Raw genomic sequence first — 25,928 nt, 5'->3', positions numbered from 1 at the left:
GTCCAGTCCTCTGTCCTCATGGCAAGACCCAGTACCATCTAGAGACTAGACCATCCCTGACAGACATTTATCTAACCTGCTCTAAAATCTCTCCAGTGATGGAGATTCCACAACCTCCCTGGGCAATTTATTCCAGTGTTTCACCACCCGGACAGTTAGGAACTTTTTCCTAATGTCCAACCCAAACCTCCCTTCTGCAGTTTAAGCCCTTTACTTCTTGTTCTATCCTCAGAGGCCAGGATGAACAAGTTTTCTCCCTCCTCCTTGTGATACCCTTTTTAGGTACCTGAAAACTGCTATTATGTCCCCTCTCAATCTTCTCTTTTCCAAACTACACAAGCCCAGTTCTTTCAGTCTTCCTTCATAGCTCATGAACACAATACTTCACTGGACACAATACTCCAGCTGAGGCCTAATTAACGCAGAGTAGAGCGGAGGAATGACTTCTCATGTCTTGCTCACAACACACCTGTTAATGCATCCTAGAATCATGTTTGCTTTTTTTGCAACAGCATCACACTGTTGACTCATATTTAGCTTCTGGTCCACTATCCCTTTCTGCCGTACTCCTTCCTAGACAGTCGCTTCCCATTCTGTAAGTGTGAAACTGATTGTTCCTTCCTAAGTGGAGCACTTTGCATTTGTCCTTATTAAACTTCATCCTGTTTACCTCAGACAATTTCTCCAGTTTGTCTAGATCATTTTGAATTATGACCCTGTCCTCCAAAGCAGTTGCAACCCCTCCCAACTTGGGATCATCTGCAAACTTAATAAGCGTACTCTCTATGCCGATATCTAAATATTTGATGAAGATATTGAACAGAACAGATATTGAACAAAACAGTTCCCTGCGGAACCCCACTTGTTATACCTTTCCAGCACGATTGTGAACCATTAATAACTACTCTCTGGGTATGTCTACACTTGCTCCCTAGTTCGAGATAGGGATGCAAATGTAGCCAACCGAAATTGCTAATGAAGCTGGGATTTAAATATCCCACGTTTCATTGGCATAATCTCTCCACGTTATTCCACTCAACAGCTGATTCAAACCAGGAAGCGCGCTCCGGGACGTGTTAGTTTGAATCAAACCCCTTGGTTCGAACGAATGTTACTCCTCAAAAAATGAGGATATTTAAATCCCTGATTCATTAGCAATTAGTAACTAATGTTACTCCTCAAAAAATGAGGAGTAACTATAGTTCAAACCAAGCAGTTTGATTCGAACTAACACCTCCCAGAGCTCACTTCCTGGTTCGAATCAGCTGGTGAGCGGAATAACATGCGGGCAAGATTATGCTAATGAAGCGTGGGATATTTAAATCCCCGCTTCATTAGCTATTTCTGTCGGCTACATTTGCATCCCTATCTCGAACTAAGGAGCAAGTGTAGACGTACCCTCTGAGAACAGTTATCCAGCCAGTTATGCTCCTACCTTTATAGTAGCCCCATCTAAGTTTTATTTGCCTAGTTTATCGATAAGAATATCATGAGAGACCGTATCAAATGATGATTTGTGCCGTTTAAAGGAGACCGTTCCCATCCCTTGACATGGCCACACCAGTTTGGTGAGTGCATGGAGTAGGAATGTGTCCTGGAGCACTCAAAATAGTTTGGTGCTAACCATTAAGACTGGGAAGGGTTACAGTTAACCATTCAGGGACGCGCTCCCCTTGGCTCACCCACCTACCACGCTTGACAGATCCAGTTTCTGCCACCAATAATTTCAAGCATCATGGAAACGGTTCATTACAGTGTCCCTGTGCAGACGAATGCAAATATATTTCCCTGCACAGTATGTTCCTGCACAGCCTATGGTATGTCCAGTAGGGTGTTCAGTGATCATTCTGAACTCTGCTTTATTCAGAGATGTGTTCCAACTTGCTGTACCTGACCACAGGCACTTCACACCTGGCCCGGATTCTTTCTGGGAAGCTCAGCCCTTAACGATGCTGTCTCCAGGACAATGCTTAGTACAATGCTGCCCTAACCTTGGCTGGAAATCATACATAAATGCAAAGGACTCAGTATGGAGTTGTACATGGTATTTGACCTCTCCATTGCATTACACTTGATCTTCCTACAGAAACCTCCCTGCCATCACTGGAAATTTAGCAAACGAACTGAGAGCAATTGGTGGCATGTAGCATCCATGCATGTCAGATGAACTGACTGAACAGGTCAGGAATCAATCCAGCCTGGGTGAATTATCACTCGGCTAAGAAGGCTCGGTAGCCCCTATAGCAGCTGGTTTCAATGGGAGTTAATAGGCATCTACAGATCTGTATGCATCTGGGCTTTGGTAAGTAAGAAATAAAGGCAAAACTGTTCTGGGATGCCTGCCTGGTCACCCTGACTGACACTCATCCACAGCATGATGGGCAATTGCAAGAAAACCTCAGCACCGTCTTGGCAGTGGCTGCAAGAGGAACAGCTGCCCGAGAGGGTCTCTCTCAGGCCACCAAAGAAGGTGGCTGGGATAGCTCCAGTCACCCCGAACACATCCCAACAATAGGATGTGCCCTGGGGTCTGGCGCAAGAGCTGAAGGATGGGGTGAGGGGGTTGCACTACAACCTTGTATTCCGACTTCGGCTTTCGGGTGTGGATTTTCCAGCTCCCCAAACAGCTCCAGTTTTCCTACGCAAACCCCAGGCTTCCAGCAGATGAGGTGGGTGTAAGAACAAAATTACACCGCTCGCTCTCCACCCAGCTCGCAAAAGTTTTCAGCCTTATCAATGGATGAGCGGAAGGATTGTTGCTAAGTACGGTTACAATGATGGTTTTGTGGCGTGCCCACGGCCATGCAGGAGGTCCAAGCGTGATTGCTGGGTTTTGAATGTTGCTCAACAGGGGCTGTGAAGAAGCACCCTGGGGAAAAATGAAGGGGTGACTTAATCTCTAGCAATCTGGGGAGTGGCACAAGCTCCTATGGGTGAAGGATCATGGCCACAGACCAAGATCTCTAGGTTGGAGGATGGCTCTGAAGCCAGAGGAGGAAGGACCTTATGAAGATATTGAAGACTTGAGTCAGGGGAACTGAAAATAATTATAACGAGACAACACGTTTGGGAAATTAAGATTCACAAGCTCTTCTATCTGAAGAGATTCTGTCTTTGGTGAGCAAAATATGTATTACTCCAGGCAAACATTGCCAGGTTTGCAGTTTGGATGTTAGAAAACCATATAAAAAGAACACTTGTTGGGTAGTGAAACATGAATCTCAACCATTGGGTGAGAGAAGTCAAGATGGGGTAAAAAAAATGGGCAGGATTTTAGAACTCCTAGCTCTTCCCAAAAGTCGTCCCTCCCAAATATGGACTGTGAGATTTGTTTATGTACAAAGAGTTTAAAATTCCACCACAGTTTCCAAGGGAAGTGGGGAAAGACTTTTGTCTTGAGTCATTAATATCAGAGTAGATAAGGAAGCAAGAAATATACCGAGGGTTTCTAATTGTCCCGCTCCCCCGATTTTTGGTATCGATATTTAGGTAAATGGGGGCTAGTGTGTAAGGATGCTCCAAGCAGTATTTCCCTTGTACTAAATGTTTAATCTCTGAGTTCCACCCCCTGGGTAAGGAACTCCCTTGCCAGGAGTGTGGGAGGCTGTTTTGTGTGTGTGTTTCTAATTCCTTTTGTGAAGAAGTTTCAAGGCTGCGAGCGCTTCCAAGCTTTTTTTTTTTTTTTTTTAAGGCTCGTTTTTTAATTTGTCCTTTGGGCTGATTCTCACTGTACCTCCCAGCCTGGATACACAGCCATACCCTGGCCCCTTGGAGGAATTGAGGGGGGGGGGGGAATTTAACTTTCCTGCCAGGTTCCCCTCTCCTTTCTCAGCCCCCTCCGCGTTGCCAAGCGGCCGCGGGGGAAGGGATGCGCCCTGGAGCCGCCGCCCCAAACTTTGCAAAGTTTCCAGGAGAAGTTAGAGCGACGCTCGCTCGTCCCCGGGCCGCATCTTTTGTTCGAGGCTGGAGCCACGCCCCCATGACGTCACCAAGGAGCCTGGGCCAATCAGCGCGGCCCGGGGGTGTCCCGGGGTTCGCCCTGCAGGGGGCTCCCGGCGCCGGGCCCTATATAAACCCCCCGTAGGCAGGCAGCGGCTGCTCCCTCGCTGGCTGCAGGAGGAGAACGAGCCGCAGCGGCCGTGCCAAGGGACCAGCCCCCCTGCAAAGCCCGATGCGAGTGGCCTGCCCGGGGCTTGCAGCGTGAAGAGCCGCCCTCAGTGTCCCTCCCCGGCGCCCCTTCTCCGCGCCCGCCTTGCAAGATGCACAGCAGCCCGGGCTGGCCGCTGCTGCTCCTCGCCCTGGTCGTGGGGGCCGGGGCGCACGGCGAGCAGCCCAGGACGACCAAAGCCAGGCGGCAAGCGCAGCAGATCGCCCAGCCGCCCGTGCCAAGCAGCCAGAATAAACGTGAGTGTCCCCAGATGTCGGGGGGTCCACGGGTAGGACTGTAGAAACCCCCCCGGCCAAAATCTCCTGCAACAGCCCTGGCAGGAGGAGGAGGAGGAGGAGGAGGAGGGAGGGAGGGGGGGGGGGTGTTCCTGGTGACCAGTGAATTCTGCTTCTCAGTCCCGTCTAAACGCTGCAAACCTGCTGAAGTGCCCTTTCCCCTTGGCTCAAACTCTCTGCTGGTGATTTTCAAAACAACCCGGAGTCCAGCGCCTCCTTCCCACCTGAGGCTTGTGCCCCTGGAAGCTCATGAGTCTAGCTAGCTGTTTTGGTGAGCCTCTAAGGTGCCACCGGAGAGCCAGAGGGATGACAGTGATTTTAGCTCCTCTGGTCATTTTAGCACTTGCAAGGCAACCTCTGTCACACACAGCTGCCCAGAGAGCCAGGGATTTGTGGGCAAGACACTAGTGAACTTGGGGCGAGTTTTCTCTTGGCATTTGTTGGCATTGGTTTACTCTCTGATGCCCCACGGTTCCAGCCCGAAGGGGCAGATTCGGCCACCCCCTTCGCCAGGCAGCGTAAGCAGTGGTTCTGAGTAGTACCAATGGTCATTTTTTTTAATTGTATCCTTTGGTAGATATAGTTGTGACTAATTTCTTGCACTATTTGATCTGAGGATGTGGGTCTGGCCCACGAAAGCTAATCACCTAATAAACCATCTTGTTAGTCTTTAAAGTGCTACACAGTCCTGTTTTTTGTGGGATACAAGTCAGACTAGCACAAGCTGCCCCTGTGGTGTGTTTTGTCCTTTTTTTGGTCACCAGGCAGAAGGATGGTGTCAGGGGATCTGTTTTCATTGCAGCAAGTGATGATGAAATGTACATTTGAACCACCCAGCTGCCAATGTTCATGTGGCAGTTCTGTGTGTATGGTTTCCATTAGAACCTGTCGTTTAAAAGAAACCCCCACACACATGCACAATAGTTGTATTGTTCTGTGCATTGGACAAACAACCTTGCAGCAAACCCCCAAAACCTTTCTTTCTGCAAACAAATCGGGAGCGGTTTGCTGGGGACTGTGAGGCTGTATCAGGGGAAAAACTTCCTGGCCCTGCGATCTATCGGGCTGTGAAACGATCTCTCAAGGGAAGCAGTGGAAGTCTGGCCACTTGGCACATTTATAACTGGAGCGGACCACTCGCTTGTAAACGTCAACCTGGGAAGCATTCCTGCAAAGGCAGGAACCTGGCCAAAGTCCACTCACGCCAGTGGCTGCCTTTCCGTTGAGTTGACTGGAGCTTTGGCTCGGGCCCTAGCTGGGATTCTAAAACGCTTGTTTCAAAGTGTTTCTGAACTCCCTGGCAGTTGCTGCAGAATCTAATGCTTGATCTTGCTTTCTCTGCGTATCCCAAACTGCCATGGTCTCAGCGCGAGTTTTGTGTGTGCAGAGAAGGCAGGACCAGAACCTAAGAGAGAAGAAAACAATGGTTCAACTCCCCTTTGGTCTTGTGTTTGGAACTCTGTGGTGGAAGGCGGCTAAAGTAACCCATGACTTCTGTTTCTTTTTCAGAGGGCTGTTATGACAATGGGAGACATTATCAGATAAACCAACAATGGGAACGCACTTACCTGGGGAGAATGCTTGTCTGTACCTGCTATGGGGGGAGCAGAGGCTTTAACTGCGAAAGCAAGCCCGAACGTAAGTTGGTGGGACGCGTTATCTTTGAACGCAGAATGGGTTGTGTGGCCAATTAAAATATGCATTAAAAAAACCTATAGCATCTCAGCTGATAATTGGCAGGAGAGCCAATAATGAATTGATGTTGATTTACACTGAGGATCTGACATGCAGTTTTTAAGAGCAATGGGTCAGAACCTTGAGTCCAAACACAACTCCACCTCGAGTCTGGATCGGACTGAACTTTGCAGCCAGTCTCATCTCTACTGTGATCTGACCTGACCCTCGGTTTGAAATCCCGAACAAATGCAGAGTTGATCTGGAACCAAACTTTCCAGCTCTGACTTCTCTCAACTTTTTTATCTGGTTCCATTATCAATATAGCTTTTAACATGCATTTCAGAGCCTCATGTAGTAACAAGGCTTTAAAAGACATTCTTAATGTTGACTTTTATTTGCAACTTGTGTCACGGTTCTAACTTGCATATGTGCGCCCCATAGTTGGGTATAAAGTTGGTAGTAAAGTTCTTATACCTATTTCTGATTTTTCTGATCCTACATTGCATCACCAGCTATCTAAGCCCTGGTCTACACTAGGGAGTTCTTTGGAAATAACTCCCCTTACTTTGAAATAATAGGTGGCGTGTCCACACTACCAAGCCCGTTATTTCGAAATAACGGGGCTCGTTATTTTGAAATCGGCACTCCTGCTTCCCTCAGGGAATAACGCTTATTTCAAAACCGTTATTTAGCAATAGCGCTGCTGTTGCTATTTCGAAATAACCGCTCCTCAGAGTCATTGGAAGTAATTACTCTCCAGTACTTCCTGGGGCTCTAAGTCGAGGTAGCGTGTCCATAATAACAGAACCTGCCTTGGACTAATTTTGAGGCTCCCCCGTAATAGGGACATGCTAGTTCGATTTTTGGTGTTTTTTCTAGTAGTTATTTCAGATTATTAAATAATTTCCTAGTGTAGACATGCCCTAAGTGTCCTAAGGGGACATGGAATACATGTGGATACTTGAGGTTTCAGATAACAGAGGGATTTTTAAATGTAACAGACAGTTGGCGGGTGGAGGGGGCGACCCTGTTTGAAATAACAGGGACGTTTGGCTAATCAGCCTGAACTGTATTTATTGGGCTGTTTTCACTGGCTGGCTCTGGCTCTTGCCAGTTCTGCTCTGGGGCTGCAAAGGAGCCATAAACTCTCTTAACTGATGGGATGGCTTAGGGTTGTCTTTTGTTGCTGGCGCAGCACAAAGCAGCTAGCTCGCTGTTGTGCCGAGCAGCGGCTCTCGACAAGGCGTCTGGGGCCTCCTGGTGGAGGGGGGGCTGAGAGCAGATTTCCGAGGGACTGCCAAGCCAGGCCAGCACTGGACTTGCTGGGGGCCAGGGTAGAAAGTCGACGCCCCAGTGCATGGAGCTGAAGCCCAGGGCTCTTCCTAGGGCTGAAGCCAACAGCTGAGCAATGTCGCTTTGTGGGGCCAAAGCTAATTGCCCTGCTTGCTAGCTCAAATGCCAGCCCTGGCTTTTCTCTGCAGAAATCCAGTGAGTGCGGCCCAGGGAGTTATATAGCGTGTTGGTGGGGAGGGAAAAGATTGAGCAGCCCCGGTGGAGAGGCCCTTGTGCGAGCCCTCATGCTCGGATGAATTCCTGCTGGGTGGCTGTTGCTCTTCAGGGAACACTAGATCCTGTCTGAATTTTCCTGGACGAGAAAAAACAGCTGCAGGGGAAAGGCCGGAATAAGGGTCTACGTGGTTTGTATTCTTGCACGTGGAACGTGACCACCTGTGCGTACATTTGTGGTCACGTGGACTTTTTTCCCCTCCCGCAGTTGAAGAAACGTGTTTCGACAAATACACTGGATCTACCCATCGGGTTGGGGAGACTTATGAGCGCCCCAAGGACTCCATGATCTGGGATTGTACCTGCATCGGGGCTGGCCGGGGGAGGATCAGCTGCACCATTGCAAGTAGGTAGCCACGGTTGCGTGGCCGAAGCCACTGCTTTTTGGGGTGTGTGGGTGGGGGGGGGGGGTTGGCAGGAGGCGGGCATGTTTTCCAGAGCAATTGACAGCCCCAAATGCAATGCTGATCGGCTTATTCCTTAGGAGCATGGGGACTGGTGCTAAGCCCGGTGAAGTCAATCGGAGTCTTTCCATTGAAAAGCTCATTCTCTTCACATGAGCAGCCCCAGAGGAGTCAGTGGAATTGTTAGACTGGTTCACACGAGCCGGGTTAGGCCTGTAATCTCAATGCAAATATTCCAGTGGATGCTGGGTTAAAGGCAGGGCTTTAAGCATGGTCGTGCCCTGCTTATCGGACTTAGTACGTCAGCAGCTGTGTGCGTCTTACGGAGGTGCATTAGATCTGGATGGCAACCCTAAAGCTGCAAAGGTCAGCTTCTCAGCTGGTGACAGTTGGCATTGCTTCAAGGAGTTCAATAGATCGGTGCTGATTTACACCTGCGATTTGCCCCGTAGTGTGACCTCCTTAGTGATCCACTCTGTGGGTCTGTGCTGGCGATTCGGGGGCCCCGCTGTGATCTCTCGGATCATTGGTGGGCAGTCTGCGGCCAGAGGGCTGCATGCGGCTCATCGAGGTTCTAGATGTGGAACGCGAGACGTTGCTTGCCGTTGCCCACACTCGGGTTTAGATTCTGCGGGTTTCTGCCTGCGGAGGTTTTTCCTCCCAGTGCTAATAGTGACACACATGTAAAGCCAGGGCACGTGAAGGGAGGTGGGTGTGGCTGGCACACAGCACGGACTGAGAGCCAGGTGCTCCCTCTGCAGCTAATCAACGTGCTGCTCCGAGTCAATTGGCACCGCCCACAAACTGTAGAGATGCAAGTACAATTGGCAAAACTCCCCTATCCTAGCAGACCAGCGTGGTTCCAACAATCTTGCAGCCCGCGGAGGCGGAGGGCCATGCAGGGTGACCCACTCACTAGCCACGGTTGCCCATCCTGAATCCCCCTCCGTTCTGCTCTGTCTTCCACTTTGTTGCCTCCCTATCTGGAATGCCTTTCCTTGGAGTGGCTGGGTGCTTTGTGTCCCCTCAGCCACTTCTCTTTAGCTCCGGGATAGACTCGCAGCCTGCAGACAGCCTGTGGCCGTAGATGAAGAGGACTTTGTTGGTACATTTGGGCTTAGCTAGCCCAGTCACTACGCAGTCTTTGAGAATTAGTGTATTGCATCTTTGATACCGTAGCGGGCTGGGTTTGGTTTGCAGTTTGTTTGCGGTACGCAGTGCTGCGTACTTCCCATACGATGTCGGACATGGACCCTCTGTATCCAAGGGAAGGAAATAGCTCTGCCGTGAATTCCATGTAGCCACACAGGGCAGGGTCAGAATCTGTAATTTTACAGTTCAAAATGTGAAATGACTCTTCTCATCAGAGTCGATCCAAAGCCAACGCAAGTCAGTAGGAAGGCTCCTCTGGCCACGCTTCACTCTGACTCCTGCTGCATGTCACTGCTGCCGCTCAAATTGTTTGCTCAGTTTAGGAATTAGACCTAGGTCAGGTGCCTCTGAATCTCAATCAGAGCTCTATTCTTCTCCGTTCAGACTCAGCTCTTGCACTTCTCGCATTTGCTGTTCTTTCAGCAAATGGATCTGTGCTTGCTAGTGGGATATGAATGTATTTATTACAAATCCACCTGGTCATTATGCTCTCATGCAGGTCTTTGAGTTGGCCCACACTTTGACAGTACTTTGAGTTTTAAAAGTAAGGTGGTTGAATATCTTAATATCGTCCATAAGGTCCTGACCCATCAGATCTTGATCTGGAAAATCTGGCTGCTGCTTTTGGGTCTCCTGGTTGGAGGCAATTCAACAGGCTTAAGCTGAACTAGTCAAACATTTTAGTTTTTTAAGTTGTGAACAATCATTTATTTGCATTTTAAAACTTTTGTGGGAGTGTCTAATGAAAGTTTTGTTTTGATCTGACCCCAAAGTTTTCATTTCAGTTCAACGTGAGAAGTTTTTTTGGTGTGATTTTTTTTTTTAACTGAAAATAAAAAATAATTGAGCCAAAATGAAATTGAAAAAATTGAATTTTTTTTACTTTAGAAATGTCCCATAAAAATCTATAAAATATGTTTTCTGGAAAAACAAAGTGTTTTGGATGAAACCAAGTCTCACCTGAGTTCTGTTGGTGACTGACAGAAACTCTAAAAAGTGTCCATAACTCTCTTTTATTTGGAACTCATTCTTGATGTTCCAGAAAGTGCCTGCCTGTCAGCCAATTGGAACGAGGGTGGTCTAGCCTAGTGGTTAGAAAGGGTGTCAGGACAAGAGGTCACAGCAGTCATCAGCCCCAAAGGAGTAGGAGCCGAGCTGAAGTCAGCAGCCAAAGCCGAGTGTCAAACTGGGGGGCAGGAACTGATCCCACAGCTGGGGGTCAGCGAGGGTCAATAGTCAGGAACCAAAGGCCTGGTCAAACCAGTTGTCAGGAATTTGAGCAAGCAGGGTAGGCGGCAAGGAGGGGTTCAAGTCAGAGGTCCAGGATGAGGCATGAGTAGCAACGGGTGGGCATGAGCATCAAGCAAGCAGTAAGCTACTGCTGCTGGTTGAAGAACCCACTGGCGTCTGCAGCCAATCGGGTGGCCCAAAGCAGGACACCTGTACTGATGAGGCTGCCTGGAGATAATCTTTGCTGCAGGCTCTGATTTCCTGACACTGATTCATTCCCTCCTGGGATTTATCGTCGCTAAAAGCTCATCTCCCATTGCCTGCAGAGGATGCTTAAGTAGCAGGGGATTGGACTCTTTTGCCATTCTGCAGTGATTATCTACAGACCTAGTTCTCAGCCGAATGTTGACTGACATGTTCTGTTTGCCACAGACCGGTGCCACGAGGGCGGCCAGTCCTACAAGATTGGCGACACCTGGCGCAGACCTCACGAGACAGGGGGTTACATGCTCGAATGCGTGTGTCTGGGCAACGGAAAAGGGGAGTGGACCTGCAAGCCTGTAGGTATGTAAAGGTGTTGACACGGTTCTTCGAGAGGCCAGGCTTCACCAAGCTTGTTCTAGAACCCGATATTAAAACAAGGGATTCTAATTGGAACATATTCACGGCTTTATCCTGCTCTAATTGAGCCTGGGGCATTGGCAGTGTCTACAACCTTTTACTGTCCCGGCAGCCTCCTCCCATCTATCAATATGGCGAGGCTTGGGAGGTTATGACCCCCGACGTCGGCTTGGGGCATTGTCATCCCCAGAACGAGGGGCTGGGTTTTTTTTTTTTTTTGGAAATACTTTGCGAGAACTCATCTTTTCTTCCTCCCTGCAGCTGAGAGGTGCTATGACAACACGGCTGGCACATCCTATGTTGTCGGAGAGACCTGGGAGAAGCCCTACCAAGGGTGGATGATGGTGGATTGCACTTGCTTAGGCGAAGGCAGCGGGCGAATCACCTGTACCTCTCGCAGTAGGTATCAGTAACGCTATGCAGAATGGCGGGTGAACTCCATTCATCTGGGGCTCTAAAATGCTGGCTTTTCTTATCCCTCCTTCGGGGCCCAGAATGCACAAGCTAAGACAAAAAAAGAGCAGTCCTGTGGTACCTTGCAGACTAACAGATATATATTATCACCAGGTTTCGTGGGTCTACCCCACTTCATCAGATGTGTATTGTCTAACTTGGAACACATCTGATGAAGTGGGTTATACCCACAAAAGTTCAGGATAATATATATATATTTGTTAGTCTTTAAGGTGCCACAGGACTACTTGTTTTGTTTTTAAAGTTAGACTAACACGGCAACCACCTCAGACTTTTTAATGAGCTAAGACACTAAGTGTATGTCTAGACTACATCCCTCTGTCGCCAGAAGGATGTAAATTAGACATACCGACATTGCAAATGAAGCGGGGACTTAAATCTCCCACGCTTCCGTTGCATAAAAATGGCCGCCGTGTTTTGCCAAGTCAGCAATGTCGGTATGTCTAATTTACATCCCTCTGGCGACAGAGGGATGTAGTCTAGACATACCCTAAGACAAAGGAAAAGGAAGACACCCTTCAAGGGTGTGGTGTGCTTGATCTTGCAGAGGGAAGTGGGTGTAACACTGGACTGCACCAAAACCAATTGTATGGGTCAAACACTAACACAGGAATAGGTCACAAGCAAAAATTTGCAAATGGCTTTTGCCATCTCCTGTTCTGGAATTCCACGCCCTTTGTGGGTACACTATGGAGTTTTCTCTGTGCAAGTCCATGTTGTGCTTTTGGGAAATATAGATATGAGCTAAAGGGTGATCTAACGGACTAAACTAAACACTTATTTACACTCTCTATATATGCTCCAGCCAAGTTTGGCTTAGAATTGCCTTGCCCCTCCACTCCTCAGGGGGAGAGAAGATGCTTTTAAAAGGAAAGTGTCATTTGGTTGATCTTTCTCGACATTCTGGCATTACTAACTAATCCAAAAATTCCAGTAGAGCTCTAAAAATGCAGGGTTTGTCTGTTCAGTTTAACATAATCTAGTACATCTGTAAGGCAAAACAATGATTATTTAGTCTAATTCCTTAGCCACACTGAGGCTTTAGGCAATGGTGTGAACCTTAAGTGTAAATACTTTGCAGCTGTGCAAAGTTCTCGTCACACAAGCGCATCCCTTTTTATACTCGTTTTGTACCCGTGCAACTGCATTGTTACAAAATACCCCAATACATAGGCCTGTAAAATGTAGATAGAGCCTTTATAAATGACTTCTGCTTCTTGCCTTCTCTTCTATGTACTATAAGATGAACTACTTTGTGCAGCTACAATGGTTTGTACATCTGCTCCAAAGTAATTTGACCGAGTCTCTTATACCTTTGTCATGTGGGTTTTGAGATCTTCCTCTGTAGTCTTTAATGGCCTCTTGCCCAGTTGCCTTGGACAAAAGCTAATATCTTTTCACTAATATAAACAATAGAACCGCAAAGAACTAAAATCCACAGAGGTTTGGGATTAAAGTTGAAGTGCTGGAGAGCAGTAGTCAAGTAATAAGCTATAAAACAAAACCAGTCTTGACAATTTCAGCTCTATTTTTATTGATTTATAACATTGAAGCTTGCACAAAACATGTTCTCTCTTTATCCTTTCCCATTTGACACTTAATTATTTTCCCCCTACTTGCTTTCAAAACAATTTGGCAGTGTCTTCGTTCCACAGTCTACTGGAGGACCTTATAGGTCAGGGCTACTCAACTTTGGAAGCCCTGGGGGCCACAACGATACAGCACGTGACGAGGGCTGCAACTTAAGGGTGGCTGCTTATATATGCAAATAGCTCCTTTCACACTGACAGGCATGAATACAAAGATTAAGGCAAGACACACAGACCCCATTTAAGTCAGTTCTGCTGATATTAATAAAATGCAATATTTACCCAATTTCCACCCATATGACAGCACTTTTAATGAGCAATGACAGTCCAGGAATTTAACTATTAAAACGTGTATCAAGAGAAGACCGTTATATTGACTACTCTTGTTTTGGCTTCCACCCGCAGGCTGCATGTTGAGCCCTGCGTAAACTCAAACTGCACTGCGAACAAACGGGCCGTGGACCACATGCAGCCCACTGGCCACATGTTGAGTAGCCCTGTTATAGGAAAAGGCAACATTCATTTTTTTTTCCGATAGTGGATTTTGTTTCCAAAATACAATCCCGTATATACATATATTACCTACATATACAATGATCGTTATGGCCCACATAGTAGGAGTACTGATGTGTGGGTAAAACAGAAGTATTATGGCCAAGATTTTCCAAAGTAACTGATGATTTGGAGTACCTAAATTCTTGGGTGCCCATTCTGAAAAACCCGGTCTTCAGAGAATAAGTCTCCATCTATTCATATCCATATAAATACATTATCAGCCCTTTAGCAACTTACCTTTTTCTTGACAAATACACAGCGCTGTGTTTCTTATCCACTGTGATTTGTTAATGTGTTTTCCACATGTTGGTGTTTGACCCAATGTACTCTAACTTAATAACAATTGGAAGTAATGTGTACCTCATTTCCCAGTTGCTCATCTTGTATAGGGGAGCGTTTTTGACCCATGATTAAATGTGAGTCATTGTACTGAGTTGCGTGTGCGGGTAAAATGTCATGGAAGAAGAATGAATTAATCCATGTGGCTCTGCATGCAGCTAGAAGTAGTTTATTAAGATATCGTTTGAGCCTATTTCCTCAATTCATCAAAGACAAGATTCCCAGACACACACATGCAACTTCCATTAATTGTAATAGCAGTTGCTTGCATCTTTCTGATGAAGAATTTGACCCACAGGCATCGTCCATCAAAGAGGATTTAGTTGCTTCCATGTGAAATAGGCTCATGAGATTCAACCGGGCTCTGCCTCTAGCATGCAGTGGCCACGCTAAGAAACCATTTAGAATGAAACAACATTAAAACTGGTTTCAACTTAGCGGGTTTTCCCCACAATGTGGACAAGGCACAAGGTGCTTAAAATGGTTGTGAAAACTATTAGCAAGAATAGGCAGTGACTCCTGAGTGGATATCCTACTCTGCCTTGCCTCCATTGGGAGCAAAATGGTGGTAGCTGAAGCCATGGTTAAAATCCATCGGTGAAATCTTTTCCTATTGAAATCAATGGAAGTTTGGCCACTATTTTAGAATGTCGTGCCTTTCTGTAATACAATCGGCTTAAAGCATATGGCTGCCTGTGGAGGGGCGATGGAACTTGGTGGGAAACGAACCGCTCGGTGAAACATTAGTGGCGAAAGATCAGCGAAGGACCGTCTGAGCTTTTGTGATTGGCATGCTGCTAAATACGTGGAAAGCTAAGCCTTGCTCCCTTTGTTATAACTCTTTCTTTTCTTCTGCAGATCGGTGCAATGATCAGGACACCACGACTTCGTACAGAATTGGAGATACCTGGAGCAAGAAGGATAACCGAGGAAACCTGCTTCAGTGCATCTGCACCGGCAACGGCAGAGGCGAGTGGAAATGTGAGAGGCACTCAGCTGTGCAAACCACTGGCATTGGTAAGTGGTAAATCTCCGTGCCACGGAGCCTTAAGTAGCACAGGACACCCGTGGTCATCTCTTGGGCCTGAACAAATGACAGAATTCATGGATGCCGAGTTCGCATGCCCAAAAGGGGCCTGCACATGCAGCGTAGACAACTTTGCATTTTTGTGGCATGTTTGAATGTGCATGTGGCCACAAATCTGATGATGTTCAACAAGGACAAGTGCAGAGTCCTGCACTTGGGACAGAAGCACTGTTACAGACTAGGGACCGACCAGCTAAGTAGTAGTTCTGCAGAAAAGGACCTGGGGGTTACTGTGGATGAGAAACTGGATATGAGTCAACAGGGCGCCCTTGTAGCCAGGAAGGCTAATGGCATATTAGGTTGCATTAGGAGGAGCATTGCCAGCAGATCCAGAGATTTCATCATTCCCCTTTATTCGGCTCTGGTGAGGCCACATCTGGAGTATTGTGTCCAGTTCTGGACCCCCCACTACAAAAAGGATGTGGCCACATTGGAGAGAGTCCAGCGGCGGGCAACCAAATGATTAGGGGGCTGGAGCATATGACTTATGAGGAGAGGCTGAGGGACTTGGGTCTGTTTAGTCTGCAGAAGAGAAGAGTGAGGGGGGATTTGATAGCAGCCTTCAACTTCCTGAAAGGAGGTTCCAAAGAGGATGGAGAGAGGCTGTTCTCAGTAGTGACAGATGGCAGAACAAGAAGCAATGGGCTCAAGTTGCGGTGGGAGAGGTCCAGGTTGGATATTAGGAAAACTATTTCACTAGGAGAGTGGTGAAGCACTGGAATGGGTTCCCTAGGGATGGAGAGGTGTTTAAGTCTCGGCTTGACAAAGCCCTGGCTGGGTTGATTTAGTTGGGATTGGTCCTGCCTAGAGCAGGGGGCTGGACTTGATGACCTTCTGAGGTCTCTTCCAGCTCTATGGTTCTATGATTCTATGTGCTGATGTATGGACCCATAAATAGAGGCTATATTTTAAAAACGTGGTACTTCAGGCCGATAGTTTTGAAATCAATAGGCTTTCTACCGGATGACTGACTTTAAATGTTTTACGTTTAAACTTGAAGCACTCATGGATGTCAGAAGCTAACTGTTCTTCAAGCTTGAATATGTAGAAATGTCAATAATGCTCTTGCATATTAAGTGAATTGCATTTATGTATCGGATCCTTTGTGATTTTTGGTATGGGACTTATTTCGTGTCCTCTGTCCTAAATGTATAATAAAATATTCTGCTTCTACTGTCTGTCTTAATATAGGTAGGGTTTTCTGGTCACTTTAAGGATCTATTTCTTCCTTTACTGTGTAAATTAACCTTTTCCCGGGGGTGGGCACACTAGGTTTTTGTTACTAATTGCTACTCTTGCCATCACCAATTCAGCTCCAGGATGAGAATGCTAATAGAGACAGAGCTCCTGGAAACTTCAAGTACTTCAAAAGCAGAGCTCTCAGCCTGGCCTAAGCCACTCAATGCTTAAAACTCCAGTGGTTTCAATACCTTGCCAGTACTTTTGCTCCCAAATGGCTGTTGCCAGTGAAGCTAAACAGGGTGGTAGGAAAAGTGGAAAGTGTAACATTTCCTTCTGAACCAGGGGCTTGTGTGTCTCGTTGCATATTACTTTTAACTGGAGCTGGTTGAAAAATGTCCCTTGAGTGTTTTTTTGCTGGAACATTTTTGTCTCCCAAAATACTTTTAGTGAAAAATCCTGTTTCTTTCAATATGTTCCAGGGTTTTTTTGATAAACCAGGGAGGAAACATTCCCAAATCTCATTTTCCAGTTTGGGACTCTTTCCTTCGCCTTTCCCATTTTCAGTGTTTGGTTTTCATTCAAAAAAGCAAAACCTGTTCATAGGAAACTTAAAAAAAACACCTTAAAATTTTTGTGTCCTCCCTTTTTTGAAATGTTTTCCTGTGGGGCGGGGGAGACGGGCATTTTTGACCGGCTCTATTCACCGTTCTTGGTGGTGCCATCGCTGTTGCGGGAGGATTATTCGCACGGACAGAGGGGTTTTTAATGTTGAAATTTACTAATTGAAGAGCACGCAAATGTTGCGAAAATGGAAAGTGATTCAATATCTTAAGACGACGATGTCTAAAAGTTAACTGGGTTACAACTTTTCACTGACTTTCCCACTGAAAAGGGCTTAGTACGGCCACATCCCAGCATTTGACCTAGATTTTCTTTTTCCCCTTATTTCTGCCGCAGGATCCGGATCCCCGACCTTCACAGATGTACGAACAGCACTTTACCAGCCCCAGCCTCAGCCCCCGCCCTACGGCCACTGTGTCACCGACAGCGGGGTGGTGTACTCCATTGGCATGAAGTGGCTGAAGACGCAGGGCAGCCAGCAAATGCTTTGCACTTGCCTGGGCAATGGAGTCAGTTGCCAGGAGACAGGTAGGAGTGTTTTGTTGGATGTTCACCCCCTAGACAAAGCAAAACCCCAGGGCTGCAAAGCCCCAGTGTGCAAGCGTGGGGCTTTGTGGGAGTCGTCCCATGGAATCCTAGAACACTAGAACTGGAAGGGACCTCATGAGGTCATCAAGTCCAGTCCCCTGCCCTCACGGCAGGACCCAGTACCATCTAGAGCATCCCTGGTAGATGTCTGTCTAACCTGCTCTTAAATATCTCCAGTGATGGAGATTCCACAACCTCCCTAGGCAGCTTGTTCCAGTAGTTAACTATGGAAGCCCATGCTTAAATGCTTTGTTGGATTGTGCCCAACGTGTAAGAGAATGAGCGTTAGTGCAGCCTTTGCACTCTGGTCTCAATACAAAGCTGATTGAAGCCCGTGCAAAGAGTCCCATGGACTTCACCAAATCCGGCACTAAGGCCTGGCCTACACTAAAAGGGAAAGTCGACATAAGATACATAGATCCAGCTATGTTAATTACATAGTGGGAGTCGAGTTTTCTTAAATCATTTTTCATGTTGTCCCCACAGCAGGAGGTTGAGGGGAGCACATGCTCCCGTCAACTTCCCTTCCTCCTCTGGAGGAGCAGGACTACCGGTGCTGACGGAGGCGCCCTCTCAGTCCGAATTTGCGGATGTTCACTAGATTGGTTCATTCAAACCCTAGAAGATCGACTGCGTTAGCATAGATCTTCCATGTAGTGTAGACAGACCCTGTGAGAATTCAGCTGTTTTCACTTGTTGTGAATCCTAGTTTCTGTAGACATGAAGACATACTCTTCTAGGCCGACACTTACAAAGTGCATTCATGATGACCCCAACCTACCCTGAGGAGAGAGGAAACCCTTTGGGGGATTTTTGTCACTCACTAGAAATTAGGATCTTGGGGGGAAAAGTTCAGAATTCCCTTCTTATAGAGTATGCGGGAAGAGGAACAGATTGGAGAAGGAAACAGTCAACATTTCTTCCTGGTCTTATTTGGGGCCTCGATCTAAAGGACAGAAGTAGCTCCCGTTGAGTTCCATATGTTCAGAGAATGAAGCCATGGGAAACAGAATTAGTAACTTTATTCAAACAAAGTGGCAGCCATAGTGTTTTGGAGGAGGATAGAGATTGAATGGCAATATTGTTAGGCTAGATCCTTGGCTAGTATAAATTGGCCTGGGATAACTGAAGTTGGTGCTGTTTACGTTGGCTGAGAATTTGGCCCAGGGAAGCTAGTGACAAAACTGGAGTGAGGACTCCAAGTCGTAACGTCGTGTTGTGCTTCGCTTGTTTTAAAGCGGTGACCCAAACCTATGGGGGCAATTCCAATGGGGAACCATGTGTTCTGCCGTTCACCTATGGAGGGAGGACCTTCTATTCGTGTACTACCGAAGGGCGCTCAGACGGACACTTGTGGTGCAGCACAACCTCCAACTTCGAACAGGACAACAAATACTCCTTTTGCACGGAACAGAATGGTAAGCACCTCTGGGGAAATGTTGGAAAAACAGGTGGAATGTCCAGTCTCTGGAGAGAGTGAATATACATCTATAGGCCGGATCCTTAGCCGGTCTACATTGGCATGTCATGGGCACTACCGCCACATCCCAGAGTTGTGAGTTTAATGTTTGTAGGATGCAGAGAAGATTCACAAGAACCTTCATATTCACAAGAACCCTCCTTTTGCCCTTCGGACGGTTTTCTTTAGCTAGCTAGAGAGGGTCTCTCCCATACAACGCTGCAAGAAAAGAGCCCAGATCAGCATTTTTTAAGAACATCTGTTTCCTGTTGTTGCTTTCCCTACCTGACCTTACAAACAGAGCTGTTAGCCAGAGTATAGCCTTTGATCCAAGGGACGTTAGACTGTTCTTGGCTGGTTGAATTTCAACCCATCGGACAAGAGCCTTGGTCCATATAAGGCCATGAGAGGAGGAGATTTACTTTGATCCTCGGATGCCACTCTTTCAGTTCTGACTCACCTGTCAGATTGCCTTAGGTAGCAGTAACCCTAATCTGCCACTGGGAAAGGGTATTTTACATCAACATGTGGGCAAAGGTCCTTTTAGCAGCGTCTCCCAGGAAGGCCATGGCCTTTCTATAAGACAGCAGCCAGACAGGTGAATTTCTGCTGGATCAGTGCCTAAGTGGAGCGCAGCTGAAGTTACTCATATTGGTAGATTTAGTAAAGTGGTGAAATACTACTCAAATCCATCCTTGAGCAGCGTTTCATTCGCATGGGGTTCCTCTAGTCCCTTCCAGTGCAAATCTCAATCCCTTTCCATCAAGTCCCATGTATTCTACTTGAAGAGGATGGGTGGAATTCATCTGCTCTCGATGGCATCGGTGATAGGTTTCTAAGAGGCGCTTTTTTGCTCCACTATGGGGCACGGACATCTCAACAGAGGGGGCCGTGAGCAAAGGCTTCAAGCTTCCTGGCTCGTTGTACGTTGTTGAGCTGTAACGGTTTCCAAAGGACGGAGGGTTTGTTTAAAGTCACTGGGCACGTTCAACTCTCAGTAAAATCCATCCAGCCCCATGTATATTCCGTGGGGTTGTACGGGTGTCCTAGAACGGAGAGAATAGCTGAGTCACTGGGACATCTCCCTGCCCCTTTTCCTGGTTGTTCCTGGCCGTGCTTTTGCTGCAAAGAAATGCTGAAGCAGATGGATCAGGATGTCTGATTCTCCCCACCAGGAGGATCTGTGGGCATGGAGGAGCTCCCATTCCAGTGCCTTCCCTGGTGCACAGAGCCCATGAGGGTTTTTTCTACACCTCAGCAATTTCCATGGGCAGGTCCACATCTGTTATGGGAGAGTCCTTCTGGTCGGGCAGCTCCTTTGAGTGGGGACCAGCCTGTCACAGGCGTTCTATGTACGTGATGAAATTAGTCTCCCTTAGAAAAGCGCTAAGGGTACTCTGAGGGGCACATGTGACAGGCATGTCCCTGCTGTGTTCTGCAACAGCTCCCGGCTCTTTCAAGGAGAATGCCGGCTCCCATACACCTCTGCTTTACTTCTCCGGCTTTTTGCAGTTCTGGTCCAGACCCGGGGTGGCAACTCCAATGGTGCCTTGTGCCACTTCCCCTTCCTGTATAACAATCGCAACTACACCGACTGCACGTCAGAGGGACGGAGAGACAACATGAAGTGGTGTGGCACCACCCAGAACTATGACGCTGACCAGAAGTTTGGCTTCTGCCCTATGGCTGGTGAGTTGTGGGGGCCGGGGCTGGGTGGGAAGAGCTCTGGCTGGTCTCTGTCCAAGACCGGTGGTTCTCAGCCGAACGGCAATTGAGATGTAGCGCCTCCTTCCAGCGTCTGCTGAGCTGCACCCGTCATCAGTGAACCTTCCGCCATTAGTAGCTTCCAGGTAGCTGTTGGCCAATTCACTGTTCTTGTCAGCCTTCTAAAGGGGTTTTTGAGTAGTGACTTTATTTGTAGGATCAAAGTACTTTACTCTGCCCATTTGCATAGCCACCCATAACTGCCCATGCAGCAAAGCCGAGGGCATCGCACCCAGCTTGCCTCGTTAGAGACGAACAGATTTGGAGGCAGAGAGACCTAATCTGGAGTGAGTAAACGAATGTCGAGGCCTTGCATTTGGAGAACATCAGCACACAGTGAAAGTGGGATTTGAACCTCTAGTAGGGCCATAACCTCCCCCATTAGGCCATAGAACCCATAGCAGAGTGGGAAGGTGCCAAGCGGATTATTTGACTATTGGTGTTCATGGCAACGGTTGCTAAGTAAACCCCTCACACTCCTCAAACAGCCCATGAGGAAATCTGCACAACCAACGAAGGCGTCATGTACCGTGTGGGAGACCATTGGGACAAGCAGCACGACATGGGCCACATGATGAAATGCACGTGTGTCGGCAATGGCCGCGGCGAATGGACCTGCATTGCCTACTCCCAGCTCAGAGGTAGGTATCTTCAGGACCTTGGTGCCTCCATGGTCCAATTCTTCATTGGAGACCAAAGGATTCATTCCGCTGACATCACTGAGTGTCCAAGCAGGCCCCCGAAATAATTCTACATCCTTAGGTCTCGCTTGTGGAGAACAGGGAGGAATATTTGCTCAGAAATCTAGATGTTTACATTCAAGAATAGTGCCAATCCAGCACTTGCTGGGGATGAGAGGGAGTCCAGGTAAACCTCGGTTAGCTCGGTCAGTGCACATTCCCTTGGTGACATTTAAAAGTCAACACCTTCACAACTTTGATTGCTGATTTGGAACGATTCTCCTGTGCAGATAAAACCCCAGTCTAGTCTGAAGCTGGAAGGCCAGGTTAATGGGCCGTGCTGTCCTGTTTTGCTGTTCGGCAGTGAGGTTTTTAATTCCCCGGTGTGGGATGAATTCCCTTTGCAGGCTAATCAGTATGAAAAGTCGGCAGGGCAGTACTGAGGTTTCTTTTCAGCGGGGAAGTGCTTAGACAGCACCCAAAAAGAGGACTTCAAAGAGGAGAGCGTAGACATTGGATCATCCGAAAGCTACTTACTGTGCTGGCGTTGTGTCTGGAAAAAGCCGAGTGGGTGCTGTCAGAGCCAAGAAAGGATGCTTGCCCCACGACTGAAATTTGATATAGTTTATACGGAAAGAGGCTCTCAAGGGCTTTGAGGTTTTCCATGCGTCTTGGGCAGGAAGGCGAGAGGTGCACAGCTAAAGGATCTGCTGCTCTAACTCGGCTTCTGTGGCCAACGCTCTGCATTTCCCAAGGATGGGTCTGGTGGGGGGTGGGGGGAAGGGGAAGCAGCAAGTGAGAGGAAACCGTTTAAAGCAACATCTGCTGCAAAGAGCAAAGTCGCCTCATCAGGGAAAGTTTTCCTTTTTAAAGGGTGTGGTTCTCTCTGCAGAGCTGTTAGACTGCAGCTGTCTGGGAAACCTCCCCAGCCCTTACTGAAGGGTGCAGCACAGATGAAATGACCCGGAATTGGAGGCAGGTCTTTGGAGGCAGCCTCCATGTCTTATCCATTAACAAGCCACATTGGTAGAGGCTGCATGCTTCACAAAGCAGCTCCCTTCTCCGGGGGTTTCGGGAGTGCTTGTGTTCTGACACTTGCTTTCATTGACCAGATGGCTGGAAGGGTGAAAGGTTGGGGCCAAATCCCCAAAGGGTATAAATTACCATAGCTCTAAATCGAGTGGGGGATGTGACCCCGCACAGCAGTGAATTAGTGGAGACTAGTCAGAAGTTGGATGTATGATCCATCAGTTCTTCTCTTGGGGTTACAACAAAGTAGTGTCAAGCTACCCAGCAAAATAAAGAACCAAGAACATTTTGGGCCACCCTGTGATATCTTTACTCACGCTAAATATTTTAATTCCACTGAAATGGGTGCTCAGTACATGTAAGAATATCAGAAGTTAGACCTTAAGAAGCAAACTCAGTGACTTTTTTTTCTTTTAAGTCCTTAGAGATGCTGTTTCATATGCTGTAATCAACATGCCATGCCATAATCAAGCCCATTTGAATAAGGCTAAATACTTTGCCCTGGATCCCACAAGCCTTGATCCTGCAAGTAGTGCTTACTCACACAAAGGCCCCGTCTCTACTTGCCATGCCAGAAATCGCTCTTCGGGCATTTGATTTAGCAAGTCTAGTTAAGACCCACTAAATCGAATGCTGAGGGCACCCCTGTCAGTGCCAGTAAGCCTCGCAGTCACGAGGAGTAAGGGAAGCTGATGGTAGTGTTTGCTTCTGTCAGCCTCCCTCTGTGAAGATGGTGCTGAGCTCGGTTTATGGTACATTGGCTCCAGCTACGTTATTTACATAGCTGGAGTTGTGTACCTTCAGCTGACTTTCCGGGTCTAGTATGGATCTGGCCAAAGAGTCCCATTGATGCATTGTTGACTGGTCAATACAGGGAATTGTAGGGGCTAATCTCACACCTTTGACAGATCCCCAGGGGCTGCCTCTTTCATACCTGACTAGTTTCTATAGCCCCTCAAGGCAATACATCTCGCTCCACTGTTTGGGATTCTGCTGAGCAGAAGTATTTTGTTGCTTTTTTTTAAGTGTGAGTACTCTGTTCTCTTTCAGACCAGTGTATTGTTGATGGCATCACCTATGATGTCAACCAGACATTCCACAAGCGTCATGAAGAAGGACACATGCTCAACTGTACCTGCTTTGGCCAGGGTCGTGGGAGATGGAAATGTGATCCTGTCGGTAGGTTAATTCCCAGCTGCTCCCCTTCACCAAGGTCCGAGTGTAGCTGTGCAATACAAAGGAAAACAGTGATGGGGCAGATGTATGAATTAGGGCCAGATCTTTGGACAAAATCTACTCCTACTCTTGCTCGTACAAAACCGGGGTGACTGACTTCAGAGCAGTGCTCTGGATTTACAGTACAGAGGCTCAGCAGAATTTGACCTAACTTGGGTTATCTGGCCTGTCATGGGAGGTGCTGACCACCTCTGCAGGGACCATAGGTAGTGACAATTTTACTCCGTATGCGTCTTCCTGGGAATATCCCTACCCTGTCACTTGCTCTAGATTCAGCAGCTGCCAATGTTTGGGGGTGAAACTGAGCATTTCCAGCTCCCCATTGGATTGAATTCTGACAAAGAAGGTGTTGAGCAAGGACAGACTTCATGCAATCCATAGCTGTATGGAGCAAGCAGCAATGCTAAACCCGCGCTTATAAATTGCTCTTTTTCTTCTTCTTGGCTGAAATCTTCTGGTCTCCTAACTGAATGGCAGGGAAGACGCCACCAGCAAATATTATCTTACCATGGGCTAAACTTATTTTATTTGGCTGCCTATTATACGAGGCAGCCAAACAAAAAGAGCAAGCCAATGCTCAGAGTGCATGTGTTAATAGCACTCCAGAGATGAGCTAAAACCATCATAGTTCAGTGCTGGCACAAAGAGATTTCTACATTTCTGACCAAAGATGAACTCTGATCTGATAGGACTTAGTTGTTTGATCTGCGCTTACCAGCCCCAAGAGACCTTTAAAATGTTGTCTTTGGCAACTTTTCAGAAAGCTCGAGTGGCTGAATTCTGCTTTATTTATATTTCTGTCCAGATTTACCAGGGGAGATCAGATAATAGAGTTCTTGCAAACTACTCCTTTTAAAGAAGGAAAGCAATGTTGTTTTTAAATTAGTTAAAAGTATATAGTTAAAGGTGCTGTCCGTTGAATTTTGTCATTGATTTTTCCAAACCTAAGTCCTGTTCTTCCAAAGGGAGCATACAGTTAATTCTCATTTCAATCCATCAGTAAGGCATTGTTTACAGTAAAGCTGCAACGATCCATCTTCCGGAGTTTGATTTAGCAAGACTCGCTAAATCGAACTCAGAGGGCAACCCCATTGGTAGCCGGTACTCCCGCTTGTGCGAGGAGTAAGGGAAGCCAATGGGAGGTGGCCTCCCTCTGTAGGGATGGTGGGGAATCGTGAAACAAGGTATTACACTGCTCCAGCTATGTTATCTTCATTTGACCTTCCCTATGAGTGTAGACCTGGCCTAAGACTTCTACTGAGCTGGTTTCGGATGTGAGTTACACTCAGTTCTGGGATCAGTGTGTTGAAGTGAATGGTGTTACCTTAGAGTTTACATCTGAGTGTTGCAGTGGGCTTCATGGGAACTAGACTGAGCCTTAAATGAGAGAAGAACAGGTCCAGTGGCTGAAGCAGAACCAGGATCCAAAACAATATCTGCTGAACAGACTCTTGTGGCAGCAAAACTCCCATTGACTCTGGTGGGTGGAAGGACTCTTCTTGAGCATGTTGCCATTGGCCAGAACATACCACACCTGAATTGACACCCTAATATCTGTCTGGCCATTGCAATAGTAAATCAAGGGCTGGATGAGTTTCCATGTACCCTAGTTTTGAAGTTAGACTTCTGTTGCCCCTTTGAGGAACGCTTTCCCTCGTCATCACTCTCCTGTACACTCACCCAAGGGCTTTGTTTGGTTTTTTGGTCATTTGTCACCCTCTGACATTGACCTCTCCTTGTGTCATGCCATTAGACCAATGCCAGGATTCAGAATCCCGGACCTTTTATCAAATCGGGGATTCGTGGGAGAAGCACGTTCATGGCGTTCGATACCAGTGCTATTGCTACGGCCGGGGAATTGGAGAGTGGCATTGTCAACCTCTGCAGGCCTTTCCGGGTAAGACTCAAAGATTACACACCTTCTTCTGACACACTCTATTTTAGTGGGATGGGATGGGGTTGGCTGCATGAACGGGGCACCGCAGCCTGCTTCCCATTCTGATCGGCATGTCGTTTTGTATCCTTGTCAACATCAAATGAGGTTAGATGCTTTTCCCTACATATAACAAGCAAGTAAGGGTTTTAATTCTCTAGGTTCCTTTGCCTGGGGATGGTCTGCAGTTGTTCACCTCCTACCAATGTAGGAAATTTCTGTTGGTCGTCTTCTGGAGCAATACTGTTTCCATCTGAAGGAAGGCACAAGTGTGTCAAGCTTACAAGCCAGACTCAGAA

The 25,928-nt window shown here is 47.3% G+C and overlaps 1 protein-coding gene across 5 annotated transcripts in view; it reads left to right on the top strand.

The window, feature by feature from the left end:
• The first annotated feature begins 4,090 nt into the window (after positions 1-4,090).
• Positions 4,091-25,928, top strand: part of FN1 (fibronectin 1) — a 71,341-nt gene continuing 49,503 nt past the window's right edge. For 3 of the 5 annotated variants that reach the window (XM_089779833.1, XM_089779831.1, XM_089779830.1), the window contains exons 1-12: positions 4,092-4,404; positions 5,953-6,081; positions 7,895-8,032; positions 10,905-11,036; positions 11,355-11,492; positions 14,909-15,067; positions 17,277-17,468; positions 18,767-18,946; positions 20,500-20,676; positions 21,240-21,392; positions 23,511-23,639; positions 25,450-25,593. In XM_089779833.1, the coding sequence (XP_089635959.1) occupies positions 4,260-4,404; positions 5,953-6,081; positions 7,895-8,032; positions 10,905-11,036; positions 11,355-11,492; positions 14,909-15,067; positions 17,277-17,468; positions 18,767-18,946; positions 20,500-20,676; positions 21,240-21,392; positions 23,511-23,639; positions 25,450-25,593 (1,816 nt within the window). In that variant the 5' untranslated portion in view covers positions 4,092-4,259. Of the gene's footprint in view, positions 4,405-5,952; positions 6,082-7,894; positions 8,033-10,904; positions 11,037-11,354; positions 11,493-14,908; positions 15,068-17,276; positions 17,469-18,766; positions 18,947-20,499; positions 20,677-21,239; positions 21,393-23,510; positions 23,640-25,449; positions 25,594-25,928 lie in introns of all 5 variants that reach the window. The other 2 variants (XM_089779832.1, XM_075933958.2) reach the window with 2 other exon arrangements.

Source organism: Pelodiscus sinensis, chromosome 7, assembly GCF_052426305.1.
Source record: "Pelodiscus sinensis isolate ZL-2025 chromosome 7, ASM5242630v1, whole genome shotgun sequence".
NCBI lineage: Eukaryota > Metazoa > Chordata > Testudines > Trionychidae > Pelodiscus > Pelodiscus sinensis.
The sequence above is the reverse complement of the archived record's forward strand: the minus strand, read 5'-3'. Positions and strand labels throughout refer to the sequence as shown.